The sequence below is a fragment of the Ursus americanus genome, chromosome 18 (genome assembly GCF_024610735.1).
Source record: "Ursus americanus isolate L20-20 chromosome 18, mUrsAme1.1.p, whole genome shotgun sequence".
Classification (NCBI taxonomy): domain Eukaryota; kingdom Metazoa; phylum Chordata; class Mammalia; order Carnivora; family Ursidae; genus Ursus; species Ursus americanus.
In genome coordinates, this window is record NC_142144.1 from 13452257 (window position 1) to 13472702 (window position 20446).

Sequence of the window (20446 nt, forward strand, 5' to 3'; positions counted from 1 at the left end):
ACTGGCAACACCAAGACTGACAAAATGTTAAATTTCCAGAATGTGATAATTATTCTGTGTTAGATACTCTATGTTAGAAAATGTCCCTGTTCCTAGGAAACACATGATGAAATATTTAGGAGCTAAGGGTGATGTCTACAACTAATTCTTCAGTGGTTACAAAAAATTTTATATAAAAACATGTAAAAACTATATAGGAAAGAGAAAACAAATATAGCAAAATATTAATTGATGATTCTGAATGCACGGTACAGTGTTATTTGTATGATTCTTGCAACTCTCCTGTAAATTTAAAATTATTTCAAAATAAAAGCTTAAAAAAATAAAAGTCGGATAACACTAAGGTGTTGGCAAGGATGTGGTAGAGTGGTGGTGCTCACATTGCTGGTTGAGTAGAAACTGACTGAATCCCTATGGATGGTAATCTGACAGTGTCTAGTGAAGTTAAGGGGGGCACATACCCTCTGACTTAAGAGTTTCAATCTTGAACATAGTCCCCGTGCTCAAGATGTGTGCAAGGATGTTACACTCAACACTGTAATAGCAAAAGACCGGAAACCACCAAAACGTCCTCCACGAGAAGAATGAGTAAGTAATAAATTTGTGGTAGTACCTATAATGGAATGCTATATACACTAATAAAAATAAGCAAACTAGAGCTATAAGTATGGATGCGTATAATTCCCCAAAACAGAAACAGAAAGGAAGAAAAAATTGGCCAAAGAATATGCACTCTGTGATATCTTTAATATAAATCTTAAAATTATGCAAAACAATGCTACATATTGCTTGTGGATGGCTACATATATAATAAAAGAGGTGCGGGGAAATAACTATATTTAAGATTCTGTTACCTCTATGTGGAGGTATGCAGAGGGTTTCATATATATCTGCAATGTTTTATTTCTTAAGCTGAGTTGAGAGTACATGGTGTTAAACATAATTTTTGACATTTTTATCTGCCTGAGAATTTTCATAATATTAAATATATGAATTCAAACTTCCATAGCAAGTCCTACTGGGCATGAAATTTGGGAATCCAGGTTCTCATGCATGATAAATTTTGTCAAACAACTAAAACGTAAAAGAGATCAAGTGAAATCTCCAAATGAACGGCAACAAGCCAGGTATGGAAGGGTATTGTTTAGAATACTGTGTCTTGTTTCGTAAAATAAAGTTAAAATTGTGAATAACAACAAGAATAAGACAAGTATGTTGTGCTTAATTTTGCACAAATAACAAAATACGAACACTTAATACAGCAACTGTAATAACTAAATAGCATATTTTTTAGAGTTCTTTGATAAACACCCTTCAGGGATAAAAACTCAAAATAATCTTCCTTTTCTTAGTAGGGGAAAAATAATGATTCCTAGTGTTTCACAACTAAAGAGAAAAACGCCATTAAATGGCCATTAATACTTTTGTTACTTCCAATTACACGGTTGCTAACTTCTTTAACTAACTTAATTTGGGCATCACCTACTTCTGAGGCTGAGGAAACAGGCAAGAAAAAAACAAATCATACCTTCCTCATATTTTCTGCATCTATGGCCACTATTTCCAGTTGGTCCCTCTCCTGCTCGACCTCACTCAATCTCTGCAGCAATGTCTCTTTCTCATCCTGTAGCTTTCTGCACTCACTCTGGGCCTGAGCGGCCTGGCCTTTGACAGTCTCCAGGTATTCTTGCAACCCACTGATGACACTTTCTAAATCCTTCTTCAGGGCTTCGTTTGCTGCTATTTGTCCTAAGCAAAATGGAAAAAGGCAAGGTGATAATGTATATAAGAAAATGCTTTCAAGATATATAATTACTGCATTTAGTCTCTTTAGTTATTTGTTACTGGCTAAGAAAGAAATTCTAAGCTTTCAATGATTTTGTACCATCTTGTTTTTCCTTTTCAAGACATAATGATCTTTCTTCCCTCTATTATCCATAGTACAGTAGTATTAATTAACTAACAATAAAACAGTATATTCAGTGGGCATTGCTTATAAAATGTTCAATTCAGGCTGTAAAAAGTTTAAAATAAAATAATGAAACTAAACTTTTCCAAATAAATTTCCAAATAAAATAATGAAAACTGTTCAACAGAACCATGAGTCCTTGCTGCTAGATACACAAAACAAAACCACTCAACGTACAAGACTAATCCAAGACTGGCAGCACAAACGTGTAACCTGAAGACTTACAAGAAAACCCAAACCATGTATTGGGTACCTACTATGTGCCAGGCATTTTATAAACACCACCTCATTTAATCTTCCCAACAACTAATGATGGAGTTAGAAATAAGTCGTCCCAGGTCACACAGCTGATAATGGCAAAATGGGAACTGGGCTCTTTTTACCCCATCCCAGGCCCTCACCACTATGACCTATATTATCTTCCTCTTTCACTAGTACAGCAATGTCACAATCTAAATCTGCATTGCAAAGTGGATCCTAACATTCTTTCCACACTCTCCTTAGAACTAGACACTGAATGCCCTGGTGTCAATGGCCTCTTTGTTCCTGAAAGGATTGTATGCTTTGGAAGAAGACAGTGACATGCCAGGGTTCATCATGAACATGTACTGACTTCTTGCCTACTGAATGCAATGACCTCACTCACTTGGAAATCAATGCAAAACTAAAACTGGAAAAATGTTTTACTTTTTGTAAACATTTTTGGGTACTTTGCAAATATTTCCCTATCAAACACTGGTATGAACAGCTGAAGCATATTCAGCCAATAGCTGGATTAATGCCTGCCTGGGTGTCGTCTTTTGTTAATACTAAAACATCTTAAATGTTTAAATTTCAATAAATTTACCTTAAATCATACTTAAATTCTCACCTTCAGTAAGCTGTTGTTCAAGGTCTTTAATCTCTTCGGTTTCTTTGGCAATTCTAGAAAGTATCTCATCCAAACGGCTTTCAAGTTGTTTGTACTGCTTGTTCATAATGTCAAGTTGTTGTTCTTTACCTCTTTTCTGAGCCTTCATATGGCACTGAATTGAAAAGAAAAAGAAATCAACAAAATCCTGAGTCTCTTAAACTCTTTTAAAAATAATAATATGCTTAACATTTCTAAAGGAAGAATGGAAAGTAAAATGTAACAATTTGAGTCTATCTGTGTCAGGCTCTGTGTTGACTTCACACAGGTAGTTTTCATTTAAACCTCATGATAACTTGATCTGGAAATCATCTCCATTTCATAGATATACCAACTGAAAATCAAGGAGGTTAAATTTAAATGATTTTTCCAAGGGCACACCTACTAGGTAATATAGCCAAGTTCAATATTCCTGGCACTGAATATGTCTTTTAACAAGGCTTCAAAAAAGTTAATTACATATACACATATCCATAGAAAATTACTATATTCCAAAATGTTAACAAGAATTATATCTGGGGGGCGCCTGGGTGGCTCAGTTGGTCAAGCGTCTGCCTCTGGCTCAGGTCATGATCCCAGGATCCTGGGATGGAGCCCACTTCTCCACCTCCCTTTGCCTGCTGCTCCCCCTGCTTGTGCTGTCAAATAAATAAAATCTTAAAAAAAAAATGTTTAAAAAGAATTCTATCTGGGTGGAAAGGTAACAGGAGATTTTTTCTTTTTTATATGTTTAATATTTTAAAAAATTTATAATCATATCCTTTTAATCAAAAAAGCACATTAAATGTACTTTTTAAAAAAAGGTGTCTTGGGGAAAAATAGAGACACGGAAGAAATACTTGGAATTGAGGTTTATTTTCAATTCCTTATACAAAGAAACATTTTATTTTTCAGTTCAATAAACTGGGGGCTGAGAGAAACCTCAAGACCATTCAGCCCCGTGATTCTCAAGATGGAGGGCCCTCCAGAGGCACACTCCTCTATTTCGACATATGCCCCTGGTGGAAAACAGAGCTTTCCCATACTCACGCACCCACTCACACCCTGACAGCCATGCATTCGGGAGCTGCTGTAAACTGAAAAGACTAGATTGTATTTTCAGGCATGCTCAAGGGAAAAAACCTGAGAACCAATGGTCTAGTTTAACCCTTCCTTTTACATGTGAGAAAACTGAATCTCAGATCCACCAATGGCCTGCCCAGGTCTCTTCAGAAGCAACTGTTCCTGTGGAGACAAAATAATTCCCTCATTCACACCCTCAAGGCTCAAGTTAGCCCCCACAGGATCAGAGGAACAGAACAATAAACCAAGAGAAAGTTATCAGGAGAAAGGACTCTATCACAGTCAGAACCAACTCCGAGCTCTCAAGTCTAATAGCCATGATTTATAAAAGAATATTTTAGATGTTCTGCTGCCTCCAAAGATAAGAAAGTCCCTTCATTTTTAAAGAACAAGTGAATGACAGCCTTTTCAGAACGTTTTTGTTTTACTACTGTAAAACCTGATGTGATTTTCAAAACTCTTCTTTCCCTGCCCTCCCCAAATACGCATCTGAAATCTTTCTGGGAAGGAAACTGCAGATAACAGCTTAAATTATAAGTAAATTTAGGATTTTTATGGCTCACGAGAGAATTTTTTAAAAAACCCAAAAAGCAAAAAACAACTCCTGCCTTCATGTCTCCATCATTAAACTTTTAAAATTCACCATTAAAAATGCCACTGAAATCTCTTTACACGCAGGAACCAAAAAAGGCTCAATATGCCAATGATCTGCATTAAGCACATGGGAGCAAAAGAACATTCTGCGATTTTCACGACCATGGAGCTCACAAACGAGTTGTAAAAACAGGAACTTACATCTCTGACTCCTCCTCCATTCAAGTCTTTTGCACAAAGAGAGAGAAAATCATCATACCTTAACTTAAAATGTGTCCTGTTAAAACTGAGCCGTTGAGAACAGGGAAATTGTAGGCGGAGCGCTTTCTAAAGCTGTTTTCAAATTCACGTGCACTTCCCTCTCTGACAGCCACATTTTTGTAAGCGCCTCCAAGCCTCAGTAACTTCCCTGAGCTTCAAACCACATTCCTGGCGGAGAGTGAGCGGCAGCCCAGCCTGTCCAATCACGAGCAGCCTCTGTAGGCAGGCCCCACCCTCCGTGCTTTAAATCACAACACAGGAAGCTCCCAAGGGCCAATCACGCACAACCTTTGCAGATTATTGCAGGCTGATTCCCCACAGAGAACAGTTACTACCTTCCGCTCCCACACGGCATTGCCAGGTAGCGAAGAGCAACACAAATCTTCCTTTATTATGTGTGTTGCTGTGGTGTTTCTGCCTCTAGCTACGTACATTTTTTACAGCTAAAATGGGATTTGATTTTTAAATAGTACTTCTTCCTTTTGAAACCTAGTTAAATGCTTCTGTTTGTTGACAACTTGACTGGTTTGGCTCTGAGCTAATTTTAAAAATAATTAATCTCTGTAGACCTTTAATTGCCTTGTGGCGAAAGGGTCACTGCAGTAGCACAGCATGGGCTCAGCCTCTTCCTAAAAGGGTGAACTTAGGAAATCACTTAATCTTTTAAAATCACATTTTCATCTTCTGCAAATTAAAAAAAAAAAAAGCCACCAATTCTTTGGATGTTGTGATGAAGTTCCTCACCAGTATATGCAAAAACCCTAGCATCATGGAAGACTTCACTGGCACTTAATGTTTTGTTCTCCACCATATCTCAGAGTCACATAATATTTTCTAATCTCTCAAGCTTTTACTTTTAAATTCTATTTGATATTCAGAAAGGCACTTTATCTGATTAGATAATAAAAGTTAACTGAATAAAAGTCTGTCTCCATCTACAGAAAAATATGCAGGGATCCCACTTTTGGTTCTTTCCCTTTTGCTAAAATGTTCACATTTTGTAGAATGTGATGCCTAACACGAGCCTAACAACAGCCAAGAAGGTGACTTTGTGCAAACTAGAAAAAGATGCTCCCTCTGGGTGAACAAATTAAAGACACACCCTCTGTTGCTTTGACTAAAGCTGTAACCTTAAAAATGAACCCTTAGTCGTTTTAACAATACCCAAAAAGGAATCTTAAATTAGGTTTGTATGTTTCATCCCCACTAACAGAGACTGACTACCTTCAAAATGTGGATGCCATTCCTGCTTCTCATTTAACTCCTCTCTGTATGTAATTCTTTATAGAAATCCATGAGGATTAGACTCCCTGTCTGCCAAGAATATCAAAGTCATTTGTTAAAAGCAAACATACAATCTAGGTTCTAATAAGACTCATAGACCACAGAAGTGGAGGAAGCAGCAAAGGAGCTTTGGATAGTGCGTATAGGCTGGGTTCCTTCCTACCTTCCCAGATACAAACACTCATAAACATAGGGCTGGCCCCTGGGAATACAGGTAACAAACAGTAGGATATAGTTCCTGTCCTTAGGACCCTTACATAGGGTGGCGGACTTCCAAACAAATTAATGCAATAGGGCAAGATATTATTGACCATATTACACATTATGTAAAATCTAATTTTTCATGTAATGAAAATTCTTTAATCAAGTCCTCTTTTAGTTTCAATTTTAATACTTAGTCTTAAGCTTTTGTTAGAAAAGACCTCATTTCTGTGAATGATAAGGTTACCTTCAAAATTAGCTGGCCTGCAAAAAAATTTACCGACGATATTTTATTAAATGTTTAAAGGGATAATCAAATAACTTGACAAATATTTAAAGTAATGATAGTGCATTGTCCTTACCATGCTAAATTCTATGATCTCTCTTGAATCAGAGACTTCGAACTTCTTTTAAAAAATAAAATTTTTCAAAGTATAGCAGTGAAATATGCAGTTAGTATTTTTACTAATATTTTTACAAATATTGGGTAAAATGTAAGCCATTAGTAAGACTTCTCAGAGACAAGAACCTAACTCTCCATCATGCAGCCCCCTGACCACCTCTGGCTACATTTTAGGAAGACACACCCTAGAGAAATGTTTGCTTTTTAAGGACAAAACAAAACAATATGAAACAACAAATAGCTTTAGTGTAATATTTGCATAAAGGATTAAAGAAGAGGTAGAGAAAAGCCTCTAAACCCCTCTTAGCTCTCCCATCTCACTATTTTGCTCTTAAGAAAACAAAGAAAAGAGAAAGGGTGAGAGGTTTGGACAGCACCATGGAGCACGTTTCTCTTGATCTGAAATATGATATTCAGCCACTTAAACAAAATAAGTGTACCATTCTACTGAACGCTATCTCCTTCAAACCTTAGGTTTTGTTTTCAACCAGAGATATCTATACTTCTCTATATAAGTATATATACACATGTTATGTACATACAGACATATGGATATATAATACACATACAGATATATATGATACATGCATACATAAACATATGTATTACTCAAATTTGTGCATCAAACTAAAAGACTTTCAGAAAGAACTCTGCGGCTAAAAATGAGGAGACATAATTTCTAGATGGAATGATACTCCCGTCCCTATAGAACAAGCCAAAAATCTCTTCATTTACTTACATGTTTTGGGTCTCTGGAATCCAGGCTATCTATGGCTATTTGCAGGTCCTTGATCTCATTCTGCTTTTCATCTATTTCTTGCCTTTGCTTTTCCATCTGTGTTTCTAAATCCATAGCTTCTTGGCGTAATTTATTGAGAAGCTGTATCCTACCACTCAACTGCTTGAAGAGAAGGTCTTTCTCCGATTCTGAAATCTAATCCCCCCAAACCCAACAAACAATTAACAGAGGATAGCAACAGTGATTTACTAATTTAAAGAAAACTTCTAAAATTTAAAAAGGTATTCTGTGCTCTACCAGTTTTTTTAATAGAAGTAAAATGTAAAAGTCATCTAGGCATTCCACTCATATCTTATACTTTTATGCTTATTACATGTAGAAAATCTTATTTTATAAAAGTTTATGAAAACTCATAAGAGCAGGTAAAAATGAAGTTGTCATTCTAGTATAAGCAACTTGTAAATTATTAATAATAATAACCACAATATTAATAGTCGACTTTATATAGCACTTACCCTTGTTAAGGATGTCAAGCAAATTAATAGTGTAATGAAAAATTTAGGCTTATATGTACTCATATAAAATAACTTTTTTCAAGCACATTTTGTAAGCATCCATTTATTTAAAATTATGTATATTATTTACATCTATCGATCTATCTATATAAGCTTTGGTCAACATTATTGTAAAACATTTTTTTAATTATTAAAATCATTCTTGATGGCTCCCTCTACCTCATCTCCCACTTTCAATCCATTTAAGTTTTTATTTAAGTAATCTCTGCACCCCATGTGGGGCTTGAACTCATGACCCCAAGATCAAGAGTCGAATGTTCCTCCAACTGAACCAGCCAGGCACCCCTCAATCCATTTTTAAGTCTGATCAGTTCACCTTCCAAATTCTGCAGAACCAGTTTATTTCCCTCTACATCCACCATTGCCCCCCTAGTCCAAGCCATTACCATCTCTTGCCTGTACTGAACAACAGTCCCATAGGAGATTCACCCATCTCCATTCTTTCCATCTCCTTCACCCCATTTCCCTCTCAAGCAGTAGCCAAAGTGACCTTATAAAAATACAAATAGGATCAGCCATTCTACTATCTAATGTCCTTCAAAAGCTTCCCATTACCTTCAGACTAAAATTCAAATGCCTTACTCTCTACCATAGGACAGCCTATGAAGTCTGGCATAATCTTTGACCTCATCTTCCACACACTCTCCATCCCTCAGCAGAGAAATCTTTAGTGTGCAGGTCTTTGCACCTGCTGTCACCTCTGCCTGGAATACTTGATCCCCTAATGCTGCCTTGCTGGATCCTTCACATTTTGGGTTTCAGCCCAAATGTCACCTCCTCGGAGAGGCCTTTGTGGCTCCACAATCTAAATTATAGCCTTTTTATTGCCTCTCCTAACTTTCTATTTTTTCCTACAACATACATGTTGTTTAACTATATTTCCTTTTTACTTTTTTTTTTTTATATTTGTTCATTGCCTATTATATCCTGTCCACGTGGGAGGGAAATATACCTGTTTTATTCATCACTCAGGGCCCAGCCCAATCAGGGACTAGCATATAGTAAGCTTCCAATAAACTCGAAACAATTTCTAGTTACTATATAATTTTAAAATCAAAATATAGTGTATCTTTTGAAAGAATCTACAATTTGGACTTCACATTCTTGTTTTACCTACTATAGTATGAATGCAGTTACCAACATAATTCTGAAATACTGATTTTTAAAAGTTGCAAATAACTAAAACCTTTACACACTTGAAAAGTGTCAAGATACTTCCCTATTCCTCATGCAATTACATCATGGATTTGAGCTGCTTATTTCTTCATGACAGACTTTGGTAATTTCTGAGAGTATAACACCTCCCTCTTTTTGTTCACCATATTTTATATCATTTCATTTTTGTTGCTTGTGTTTGATAATGTTCATGTATAGTATAGATGTCTTCTGACTCTTAATCTAGGTCCCAGGATCTTAAAGGTGGGTAGTGCTTAATTAAATTAGAACAGATATAACAGGAAGCATCAACCTCCCTGGGTAAAGTAGACACTTTCATAATAGAGTAGACTGAACACCTCTTTTTACATAAATTATAAGTAATTTATTTCTGCATGCTTTATAAAATGTTAATAGGATGTCATTATGAATGGAAGGAAAATGTAACTGAAAAATACTAGAACCACAGCTGACGCTGAAAATTGTTACTTTGTAATTAATTAGGCAGCACTGATTTTAAAATTTGTTTAACAAGGTTATGAAGGGAGAAAACCCATTTCATTTTTTTACTTCCTCCTGCATTGCTACTTGGCTTTTACGTACTTTTTTAAGTTGTATAGCTTCTTCCAGCTGTTTAAATTCTTCAGTAGCTTTTAAAATTTGTTGTTCCGCCTTTTCTATTTCATCGTGTAGTTCTGATAGTCGAGTTTGTGCTGCAAATTTAAAAACCATGAACACAAACACAAGAAAAATGCTGAAATCTCAAATTTCTACCAGGGTCAAGATTTAAGCATTCTTGGATCCCCTGGATATGCTGCCACCGAATTACTGTCAAGAACCCCATTCTCAACCATAACAGGAATCATTAAAAACTGATTTGCTCAATGAATCACTACTTTTTTTTTTAGGCTTTTCTTGTAAACAATATAATTAAGTGCCTTCAGCATGTTTAATGAAAAGAATTATAAAACAAAATTTGTCTATATATTCAATCTTTTTGAAAGATTAAATTCTTAAAATAATTTAAAAATAACTTTTGTTAACCTGCACTTATTTTTTTTTCTTTGTCTTCCAGTTGTATGTCCAGGGATGTATGGGCTCTCAAGTTCACATGCTCATTTCTGGGTTGTTCCCCTTCATCTGGCTCCATCTTCTTGATCTTTACTGTCTGGGCATTTGCAATAATATAACTCTCTGTAGTGAACATATTTCTCTTGTATCTGGATTTGCCAATGTAAGGGCTTTCATCTGGGGTTTTATCAATTTCGACATACTAAAAGCAAAATAAATATTTATAGTTCAATAAGTAACTTCTAAGTAGCCAAGTGACATTATTCATTTTATTAGTGAAGAACATATCACAGAATTGCCTAAATATTAATCCTACATGCCTCGAAGCTGAAAAATACATGCCATTTTTTACCTCACTCTTAATATACCAAAAAAGAACTAAAACAAAAAATGGTCTCTAAGAATTCCTCCTCCTATCCCCAAAAAGTGGGTTTAGATTGGTTGAGTAAAGAACTGCCTACAGTTATGTGATTAATCACACTGCTTAATCTCTGAAATCAGAAACTTAGGTGTTTTATTTTGGTTTCTTAGCTGATATGTAAGTAAAATCTCAGTCTAATAAATTTTAATAATTGAATTTTTTATGAAATAATAGGATATCGGTTGGAATCACAGATTGTCTTGGGGCTTTTTACCTCTTTTGGATGCTGCTCTAACTTACTGAACCAAAAAATTCACTGATTCAACCAAATTTTTTTTTTTTTTTTTTTTTTTTTAAGAGACAGCCAGCGAGAGAGGGAACACAAGCAGGGGGAGTGGGAGAGGAAGAAGCAGGCTCATAGCGGAGGAGCCTGATGTGGGGCTCGATCCCATAACGCCGGGATCACGCCCTGAGCCGAAGGCAGACGCCTAACTGCTGTGCCACCCAGGCGCCCCTCAACCAAAATATGTTTACTCTGCTGATGCCCTCATAACAAGAAAGTGGAATGGTTATTGATAGTCTCTTAAATATTTTCACCATCCGCCTTCCCCCACTCCACTCTGCTGGCTTTAACTATGGATTACTAAAATGTTAAACTCTAAATAAATAAATAAAAGTTAAACTCACCTCTGATGGGTAATAATTTAGTGGCTCAAATTTGGCATCAATTTTATAAAAGGCCAATTCCTGTTCCATCTCATACTGTTTCTGACATGCTCGCATTAGTTCCATGGTCTTCTGTTTTAGCTATAGTCCCAATTTGATGTGAAACAACATATAATGTCAGTAAGTTAGTATAAAGGTACAATGGCATGGCAAGTTCTAATCATAACTAATAATTAGATTGTTTTAAACCCCACAGCAAATAGCAGAACAGTCACAGTATTTTATCTTCATTCTAAAGTATTATAAAGAATGCAATATAAAATTATCACTTCATAAAAGATCACGTAAAAGACCTTTGAAGTTTATATGCTATTTCAGGATACAGTGAATAAAGATTTAAAGATCATTTAAATTTGCTTTATCCAAACATGAAAATAATTCTGTATCAATTATTTTTAAATACTCTATTAAGTATCTGTTTCCTGATTTTTCAATAATTAACACTAATTTATTTAACTTACTCTGCAATGTTAATGATAGCTTCAAATTATGGATAGAGATGATATTTGGGATTAATTACAAAGGAATCACAAGAAGGAGTGAGAAGGATGAAAATAAGAGATTGATTTCAATTATACTGTTGTTGCTGTATATCTTTGTACATTATTCTTTGTAATAGAGGATAAAGGATATAAATAAGGTCAATCAGATCCCAATATATAATATTAAATTTTTAATAAAGTAATTCTACTGTAATTACAACTTTTTACTTATTCTTAGAAATTTTTGGAGCTAGAAGAAAAGAGATCATTTTAATTTATTTTATTTATTTGAATTTAATTTAATTTATTGATTTATTTGAATTACAAATAAAGAAATTGAGTGTAGATCAGTGAACTGTCTTGTCAAAAGTTACATATTAGATTAGTGGCAGAAGCTAAATATTTTATTAACTACCACTATCAGCCCCCTTCCTACTAAACCAATCCTGTGAGTTCATTTCAAAGGTCCACTAAGTGATTTTTGCCTTTTTCTTTTTTTTTTTTTTTTTTTGACAGCATCGGATCACAAATACCAGACAAAAAACATGCAGAAAAAATTTCATTAATATGAAAATGCAAGCTAAAGAGAATAAAACATAAACAAACATGAATATTTTACAAGGCTCAGGAACTCAAATTCGTGCATGATTTAGCTTACAGTCATCTCCTGATTATCCATCCAAGTGGAAGTAACGCTAACCTGGATGACAGGCAATCTCGATCAAGTACTCATATATGCCAGAACCTGTGCTGCTCACTGAGTCTTTACAACTACCCTATGAAATGATAAAAGCTGCACCAGGAGATTAAATAACTTGCCCAATTGCGCAGCTCATAGTGAAGAGGCAGAGTTCCATTATGAGTCTCCTGATTTCAAATCTAACACTCTACAACGCTGCCTTTGATGTCCTGCTGCAGGGTGTCCAGCACATTACCCACACTGATGCTTCCACTGAATGCTTTTAAGTCCCTGAATCTCAAGAAAGCAACTCACAACCAACAGCATAAGCTAATCTCAGGTTTCTCTTCCCAAAGATCATTGGCAGTAGGGCCAAACAAAGGCATATGTGACTGGGACCATGGACAACATATGGACTGGTCTCATATATACTCTGTGCATTTTAAAATTACCTTTGTGTCTTTTATAGTGCGAGGCTTAGCATTTAGTAAGTATTCAATAAATGTCTGCTGAAGAAATGCATAAATGAGAGCAAATTAGGAGTTGAAGGACCTGGAAAGTAGGCTGGTTACAGTATTAGCTGTGGATAATCAAGAGTTGACTGCAGTTAACACATTTACCGATCAGAAAAATGATACAAATTCTTTCCCTCACATTCAAATTCACTGTCGTATGTACACATCCATTAAAAAAATTACACATACACACACAAGCACATTTCTTGAGAAGGCAAGCCAGTTTCAAAACTTAAGATGTACATAAGCATATTAACTCAAGTTATCATGCAAACCATGAAAAACATAGTGTGCAATTCAGCCCTGAAGGAACTACCTTTAAAGAAGAATAAAGAATCGGCAGAAAATGCTCTGCAAGAAACCAAGACAAGGGCTGAAAGGAGAAAAAAGCAAACAGAGACCATCACCTGGAGAACTTTGGAGAGTTAAGCTGTAGTACTAGAAGCTGCTCTTTACTGACAACTTACCTTAGGAAGATGTTATTAGAACCTGCACCGCTCTTATATGGACACACATTTTATCATCCTTCTATGCTACAGATTTACCACCTTCCATTACTTAGCTTAATTCAATTCAAATTATTTTCATATTCATTACCTTGTTTAGTCCTCACAACTCTGTGAGGCTGGCAGAACAGGTAAATCATCCTCATATTAAAAATGAGGAAACTGAAAAACCGGAGTTAAATAACTTGCAAAAAGACAAAGAGTAATATCAACATTAAAGTTAATTAAATTAATATTTACTGGTGGCAGGAGAGGGGGATTATTATAGTTTGAATGGCACCAGAAGTTTTACTTTAATGTTACTACATTTCTTTTATAGGTTAAATGACCTACTATGTGAAGAGTTACTTTTTGAAACTGGAAAACATTATATAACTGTAGATGATATTATCACCAGATATTCTGCAGAAGATAATGGAAAATATTTTTCAAATGCAGGCTCTTAGAATAAGATCCAGAATTCATTTTGAAACATAGAATAGTCTTTTGGAATACTGAAAAAACAGGTAAATGAATTTAAAAAATGAAGGCTGCTGGAGGGGAGGAGGTTGGGAAGATGGGATAACTGGGTGATGGACATTAAGGAGGGCATGGGGATGTATGAGCCCTGGGTGTTATACAAGACTCATGAATCATTGAACTCTACCTCTGAAACTAATAATACACTGTATGTTAATTAATTAAATTTAAATAAAAAATAGCCTGTTGATTAAGAAAAGAAAAAACAAATTTAAAGAAGAAATATAAAATAGCTAATAAATACATACACAATACTCAACTCTCCCAACAACTAAAAAAAAAGTGAAATTAAAGCAATGAGATTCCACTTTTTTCCTATCCTATTTATAAGTTCAAAATAATAATTTCAAGTGGGGAATTGGGCTCTTTCACTCACTGTTATAGAAATATAAAGCAGATATACACTTTTAATATTCACCAAAATTTAAAATGCAAATTACACAGTAATTCCACTTGTAGTGATTTCTTTCTTTTTTTTTTTTTAGTAACCTCTACCCCCAAAGTGGGGCTTGAACTCACAAACCTGAGACTCAGAGTTACATGCTCTGCTGACTGAGACAGCCAGGCACCCCAACTTGTAGTGATTTATACCAAGGAATTACTATTATGAATGCATAAGTACATATTTACAAAGATTTTCTCTGTAGTATTGTTTCTAGTAAAAAAAATGGAAGCAACCTAAGTATTCATCAATAAGAGTAGGTTAAATAAATTATTGTGGATCCATATAACGGAATACAATATAAACTTTGAAAAAAATAAAAAAGATTATGTGTGTATATTTGTGTGTGCACATGTGTGTGGGTATGTTTTTTAACTTGGAGAGCTATGATATACATATCATTTTGTAAAAAAAAAATAAGATGCAGAATTAAAAAATATAGTAAGGTTCTTTTTATCACAAAATATTTAAAGGTATATATATTTAATTACATATACATTATATAAATATACGCACACATTTAAGCGTAGAAAACAAAAAGGATATATATTAACATCAGGGAATAGGGAAGGGAAAGAGTGAGACCTTCATTTTCTACTGTATACATTTGTGTTGTCTAAATTTGTCACGATAAATATATACTAACTTCATATGTCAATATGTTTTTAAATGGTTAATGATAAAAATAACAATGACATGAAGAAAAGCAATATCTTCTAACCAAAAATAGTTACTGAAAATAAACCCAGCAAAAACTGTTGACAATTTATAAAACAGTTATTCACAGCACAAACGTATCAACATTAGTAGAAAAAAGAGAAAATTAGCAACTAGATAATCCGTAATTTGGGGAAAGCGCAAAGTCAAAAGATACAACATTTTGCCCAGGTTTTCTTTTTTTTCTTTTTCTTTTTTTTTTAGATTTTATTTATTTGACAGAGAAAAAGAAAGCGCGTGCACAAGCAGGGGGAGTTGGAGAGGAAGAAGCAGGCCTCCCACTGAGCAGAGAGCCCTGCAGGGCTTGATCCCAGGAACCTGAGCCAAAGGCAGACACTCAACGGACTGAGCCACCCAGGCACCCCTTGCCCAGGTTTTCAATGAGTTAACTAACATTTACCAGGGGGTCCGCATATAGAAGTTATAATGTTCTTTTATCTTAGAAATAAAAAATGGATTCTGTATTATAAAAAAGATCAGTAACGCAGGAAAATTTATTAAATGTTCACAAATACCACGGAATACCATAGTAATACTGTCTTTTATATTTGTATTTTCTTTTGTTTTTTAAGTTTAACTTATTGTTTAAGTAGGCACCACACCCAAAATGGGGCTTGAACTCAAGATCAAGAGTTGTACGCTCTACCAACTGAGCCAGCCAAGTGCCCTATACTTGTATTTTACATACAAATGTTAAGTGGTGGCCCAAAGAGTTCACTGCTAAAATAAAACTGATTGTCACATAAGTTTCCAATGATTTAATTACTCATCATTATGGAATTATGGACTAGAGAGCCACAGATGTATAACATAAAACTATTGATAATTATCAGATTATTAACATCATATATAATATGCCTTCAGAATATGGCTGACATATTTGAAAAATACCTTCAAATAAGAGGCATATGAAGAAACCCACAAATGTTCTGAACAGTTAACTGACAGAGCTGGGGAAGCTGCCCTGTCTTTCATCATGTTCCCCCTGGTATAAATCATCTTTTTCCTCAAAGAAAAGCTCAAGAAAGAAGCAGTCAAGTATTCAGATTTCAAGCAACAATTTCCATCTCTACACAGAGAAGGAAACACTTTTTTCTTGCTAAAAAACATAAGTGCTTAAGCAGAATTCTTGTCAACAAATCAAGTCATTCAAGCCAGAATCCCCATCTTGAAAGGGGGGGGGGGGTGCAAAAAGAAAGAGAACTATCTAGGATTTCATTAGTTATATGAGAAATCAGATTCTCTAAGTTATCCACAGATCAGAAAAAGAATTGTCAAAAGAAAAAAAAAAGAGTAGCAACAGCTATTTTTTTCTTCAAGGAAAATAACTTAATTATTTTACAGAATCAGATTATCTGGGTTGAAAAGGCCTTTTAAGATCATTTAGTCCATCTCCCTAGCTAATGTCTTTTATTTTTTCTCTAAGCCCTGAGCATATATGCCTGTTTCAGTGACAGCAATCCCATTCCAGAATTATCACATTGTCTCAGGGCAGTTAATAGAAATTTCTTCTTCTTTTTTTTTAGAGTGCACACTAATGAATCATGGAACTTTACATCAAAAACCAGGGATGTACTGTATGGTGACTAACATAATATAATAAAAAAATATTATTATAAAAAAAATAGAGAGTGCACAAGCATGAGCCAGTGGCGGAGTGGAGGGGGGGGGGGAGGGCTAGGGGAGGAGTCAGAAAAAGGATTCTCTTTCTAAGCAGGCTCCATGCTGGGCGTGGAGCTCCATCTCATGACCTTGAGATCATGACCTGAGCCAAATCAAGTGTCAGATGCTCAACTGACAGAGCCACCCAGGTACCCCTAGAAATTTCTTCTTTATTACTCAATGGAAAATTGTTTTGTTATAAATTTATTTGCCATTTCTTGATTTTATGGCCCGGGACCCTGGTCAATAACTTTGGTCCCTCTTCCATGAAACCGTCCTTTGACTCTCTGAAGATAATGGTCATAGCTCACTAGATCTCCTTTTCTCCAGCCTGGACACCCCTGTTACTTTGGCCACTCCTCATAGGGTGTGGTCTCAAGGCCTCTGAAGTCTCTGGGTCTGGCACTTCTGATCATAAGCTATCTAATCTGTCTAAATCTCTTTTAAAATATTTTTTCTTCTTCTTTCAACCATAAAGCCAAATTATATAAAATTTAAACATTACAGATACACATTAGTGGCAATTTGAAAGTGCTATTTATAATTCCACTCCCCAGAAATAACTACTGTCAAGAGTTTGGTACATATCTACCATTTTTCCCTACATACACTTATACTATTATATATACTACCTATATAGCATCATACTTGATATACGGTTTCACAGCTTGCTTTTCTCACGTAGCAATATGGATTAGACATACCTCCATATCAGGACATACAACGCTACCTCATTTTAATAGCAACACAATCATTCTTCCAGATGGATATCCACTGAGGGACATTTCCGCTATTTTCAGTATTTTACTAATATAAACAATATTGTAGTGAATGTTCATGTATGTATGTGTATATATGTAGGTATACAATATCTTTATACATTTTTTTTTTTTTTAAGATTGTATTTATTCATTCCACAGAGAGAGAGACAGCCAGCGAGAAAGGGAACACAGGCAGGGGAGTGGGAGAAGAAGAAGCAGGCTCCCAGTGGAGGAGCTTAATGTGGGGCTCGATCCCAGGACTCTGGGATCACGCCCTGAGCCAAAGGCAGATGCTTAACGACTGAGCCACCCAGGCGCCCCAATACATTCTTGCTTCAATTTCTACAAAATGTATTAGAAATGTGTATCATATATAACTATTATATGTTAAATATATAAAATGTTTCTAATATATAGAACATAGGGTATGTCCCTTTAAATTTGGATAATATTGCCAATTTGCCTTCTAAAAGTTTTTGCCAAGGCATAGTCTTACCAACAATGTTGTTAAAAATAAAATACAAACATCTAGGGGCAGTCTGACTGACTCCTCAGTGTGGGGCTCCACTGTCCTCCTTTATTTTGGATAGCATACTTCTCACATAATGCAGCCCAAGATAGTATTCGTCCTTTGGGGACCCATGTCACACAGTGCATGGTCAGCTACAATTTGTAGAAACTTCTGCACAAATTTCTGTTAAACCACATCTTCCCCATTCTATAGTCAAGAAGTTTTGTTTTTAGACCCAAGGGCAAAGAATTCTCTATTTCAAGAGAATATAGTCAAAGCAATGTAAAACACAGGCTTACCAATTCATTTTTTGTGTTTAGGTTACTCTCCATCTCCACGTAGCTCTGTTTTTGTAACCTGGCCTCCTCTTTCAGTGACTTGTTCAATTTATCTTGACTTTTAATTTCCTCAAGGAACCTTGTCTGCTCGCTCCTAAGCTCTTCAGTTTCCATTATCTTCTTCTCCAGATCTCTTTCCAGTCTTTCTACCTCGTCTGCCAACACAAATTTAATAGTTTATTAATCATTATATTTTCTACTTGAAGAAAGGTAAGAATATTTTTCAAATAATAGCAGAAGATGTCTTAGAATAATATAAGTACAATTCTACTTTGAAAACTATTCGCTATGGTTTTGGGGGAAAAAGATAGTCTTGAGCTAGCAAGTGATTTATATCAAAAAGGAAGAAGGCATTATCATTTGGATAACAATTTTAAAAGATAACACATTACAGAGCACCTGCGTGGCTCAGTCGATTAAGCGTCCGACTCTTGGTTTCAGCTCAGGTCGTGATCTCAGGGTTGTGAGATATGGCCCAGTACTGGGCTTCACGAATTCAGTGGGGAGTCAGCTTGAAAATTCTCTCCCTGTGCATCTGCCCCTACCTCTGCTCTCTAGCACATGCTCACGCGCTCGCTAATAAATAAATAAATCTTTAAAAAAAAAAAACAAACAACACTTTACTTCCAAGTATTTCATTCACTTAGCATGTTGGTAAATAAGGTTTTTTCCAGGTCTCCTATTAAAAAACACGCAATATTTTATCTGATATTAGTAATTACACTTTAAAGGGTGCTGCAAATAGGTCTGCAAAATACTATGTGATCTTAAAAATCCTTCCAAGGCTTCCTACTATGGATAGGATAGCATCCAAACTTACATGAAACTCACAAAGATCTTCATGATTTGGTCTCAAAATCCCTCTCCAGGCTCATTTTCAAGTACACTCCCTACAGCCTTTCTGAAGTGACCCCACTTCTTGAGATTTGTGATGCCTCTTCTTACCTATAAGCTGCTGCTGCTGCTGCTGCTGCTGCTTCTTCTTTTTTTTAAGATTTTATTTATTTTAGAGAGGGAGAGAGAGAGGGAAGGGCAGAGGGGAAGGGAGAAGGATGAGAAGACTCCCTGCTGAGCACAGTGCCAGATGTGGGGCTCTATCTCACAACCCTGAGATGACTACCTGAGACAAAGCCAAGAGTCAGATGCTTAACCGACTGAGCCACCCAGGCATCCCATCCTGCAGGCTTTTATTCACACCTCTGTCTGGAACTTTCTTCTTCTATCTCCTACTGACCTATTTTGTACCTTCCAGGTCTTAGTTTTGAAAATATTTTGAGAAGCCTGCCTTGATTCTATCCTCTCCCCAGGTGAGATGCTTCCCAGAGATGCTCTCAGGTCACCCTGTACCTCTGCTGTGCCCTTTGTCGCACAATGAGTTATAAAATGTGATCAAATGGCTAGGCATCTGCCTTTCCCACTAAAGCTTTGTAAAAGCAGAAACTGCATCTGTCTGGCTCACCGCTGGATCCCAAGAGGCTCTTAATTAATACTCAGTCATAAATAATCCTAATTTAAACATTTTCCCCAAAAGTGTATTTATATGAGGGCTTTCCTTTGCATTATTTATATTTTTAAAGATTCCAAAACATAAATTTCAGGGTAATAAATATTGAGTTAGGGGATCCAAACTAATAAAAATTTACCATATTTCTCAAGGATTGTATCAAACCATATGAAACTGCTCTTTTTGTAAGCCAAAATGGACTAACATCAATTTCGAATGGCTGAACCTACAGACTCACTTCCGAATGCTCTAAAATAGCTATTTCATACCTTCTTCTTTTTCTTCAAACTTCCCATACTCCTTCCATTTTCTTTCTCAGCTGATGACCTCATATTTCACTGAGAAAAGAGACCCCATCCGTGGGAACTTTCTCATTTTCCCACCACCAAAGCAACAAAAACTACCCACACCTGCACACATCTTTGCTCCTTCTGATAAAGTGTCCCTCTTATCAAGAGACACTCTTTCTTTTTTTTCTCTGATCCCATCTTGTCTTTTC

At 35.6% G+C, this 20446-nt stretch overlaps 1 protein-coding gene across 5 annotated transcripts in view; it reads right to left on the bottom strand.

The window, feature by feature from the left end:
- CNTRL (centriolin) overlaps positions 1-20446 on the bottom strand; it is an 81010-nt gene that overhangs the window by 44313 nt on the left and 16251 nt on the right. For 3 of the 5 annotated variants that reach the window (XM_087869404.1, XM_087869403.1, XM_045791046.2), the window contains exons 7-14: positions 18405-18598; positions 13304-13360; positions 11273-11392; positions 10198-10426; positions 9757-9866; positions 7424-7618; positions 2841-2994; positions 1529-1749 (exon numbers count right to left, since the gene is read on the bottom strand). In XM_087869404.1, coding sequence (XP_087725530.1) covers positions 1529-1749; positions 2841-2994; positions 7424-7618; positions 9757-9866; positions 10198-10426; positions 11273-11392; positions 13304-13360; positions 18405-18598 — 1280 coding nt within the window. Of the gene's footprint in view, positions 1-1528; positions 1750-2840; positions 2995-4794; positions 4976-7423; positions 7619-9756; positions 9867-10197; positions 10427-11272; positions 11393-13303; positions 13361-18404; positions 18599-20446 lie in introns of those variants that run through there. The other 2 variants (XM_045791042.2, XM_045791044.2) reach the window with 2 other exon arrangements.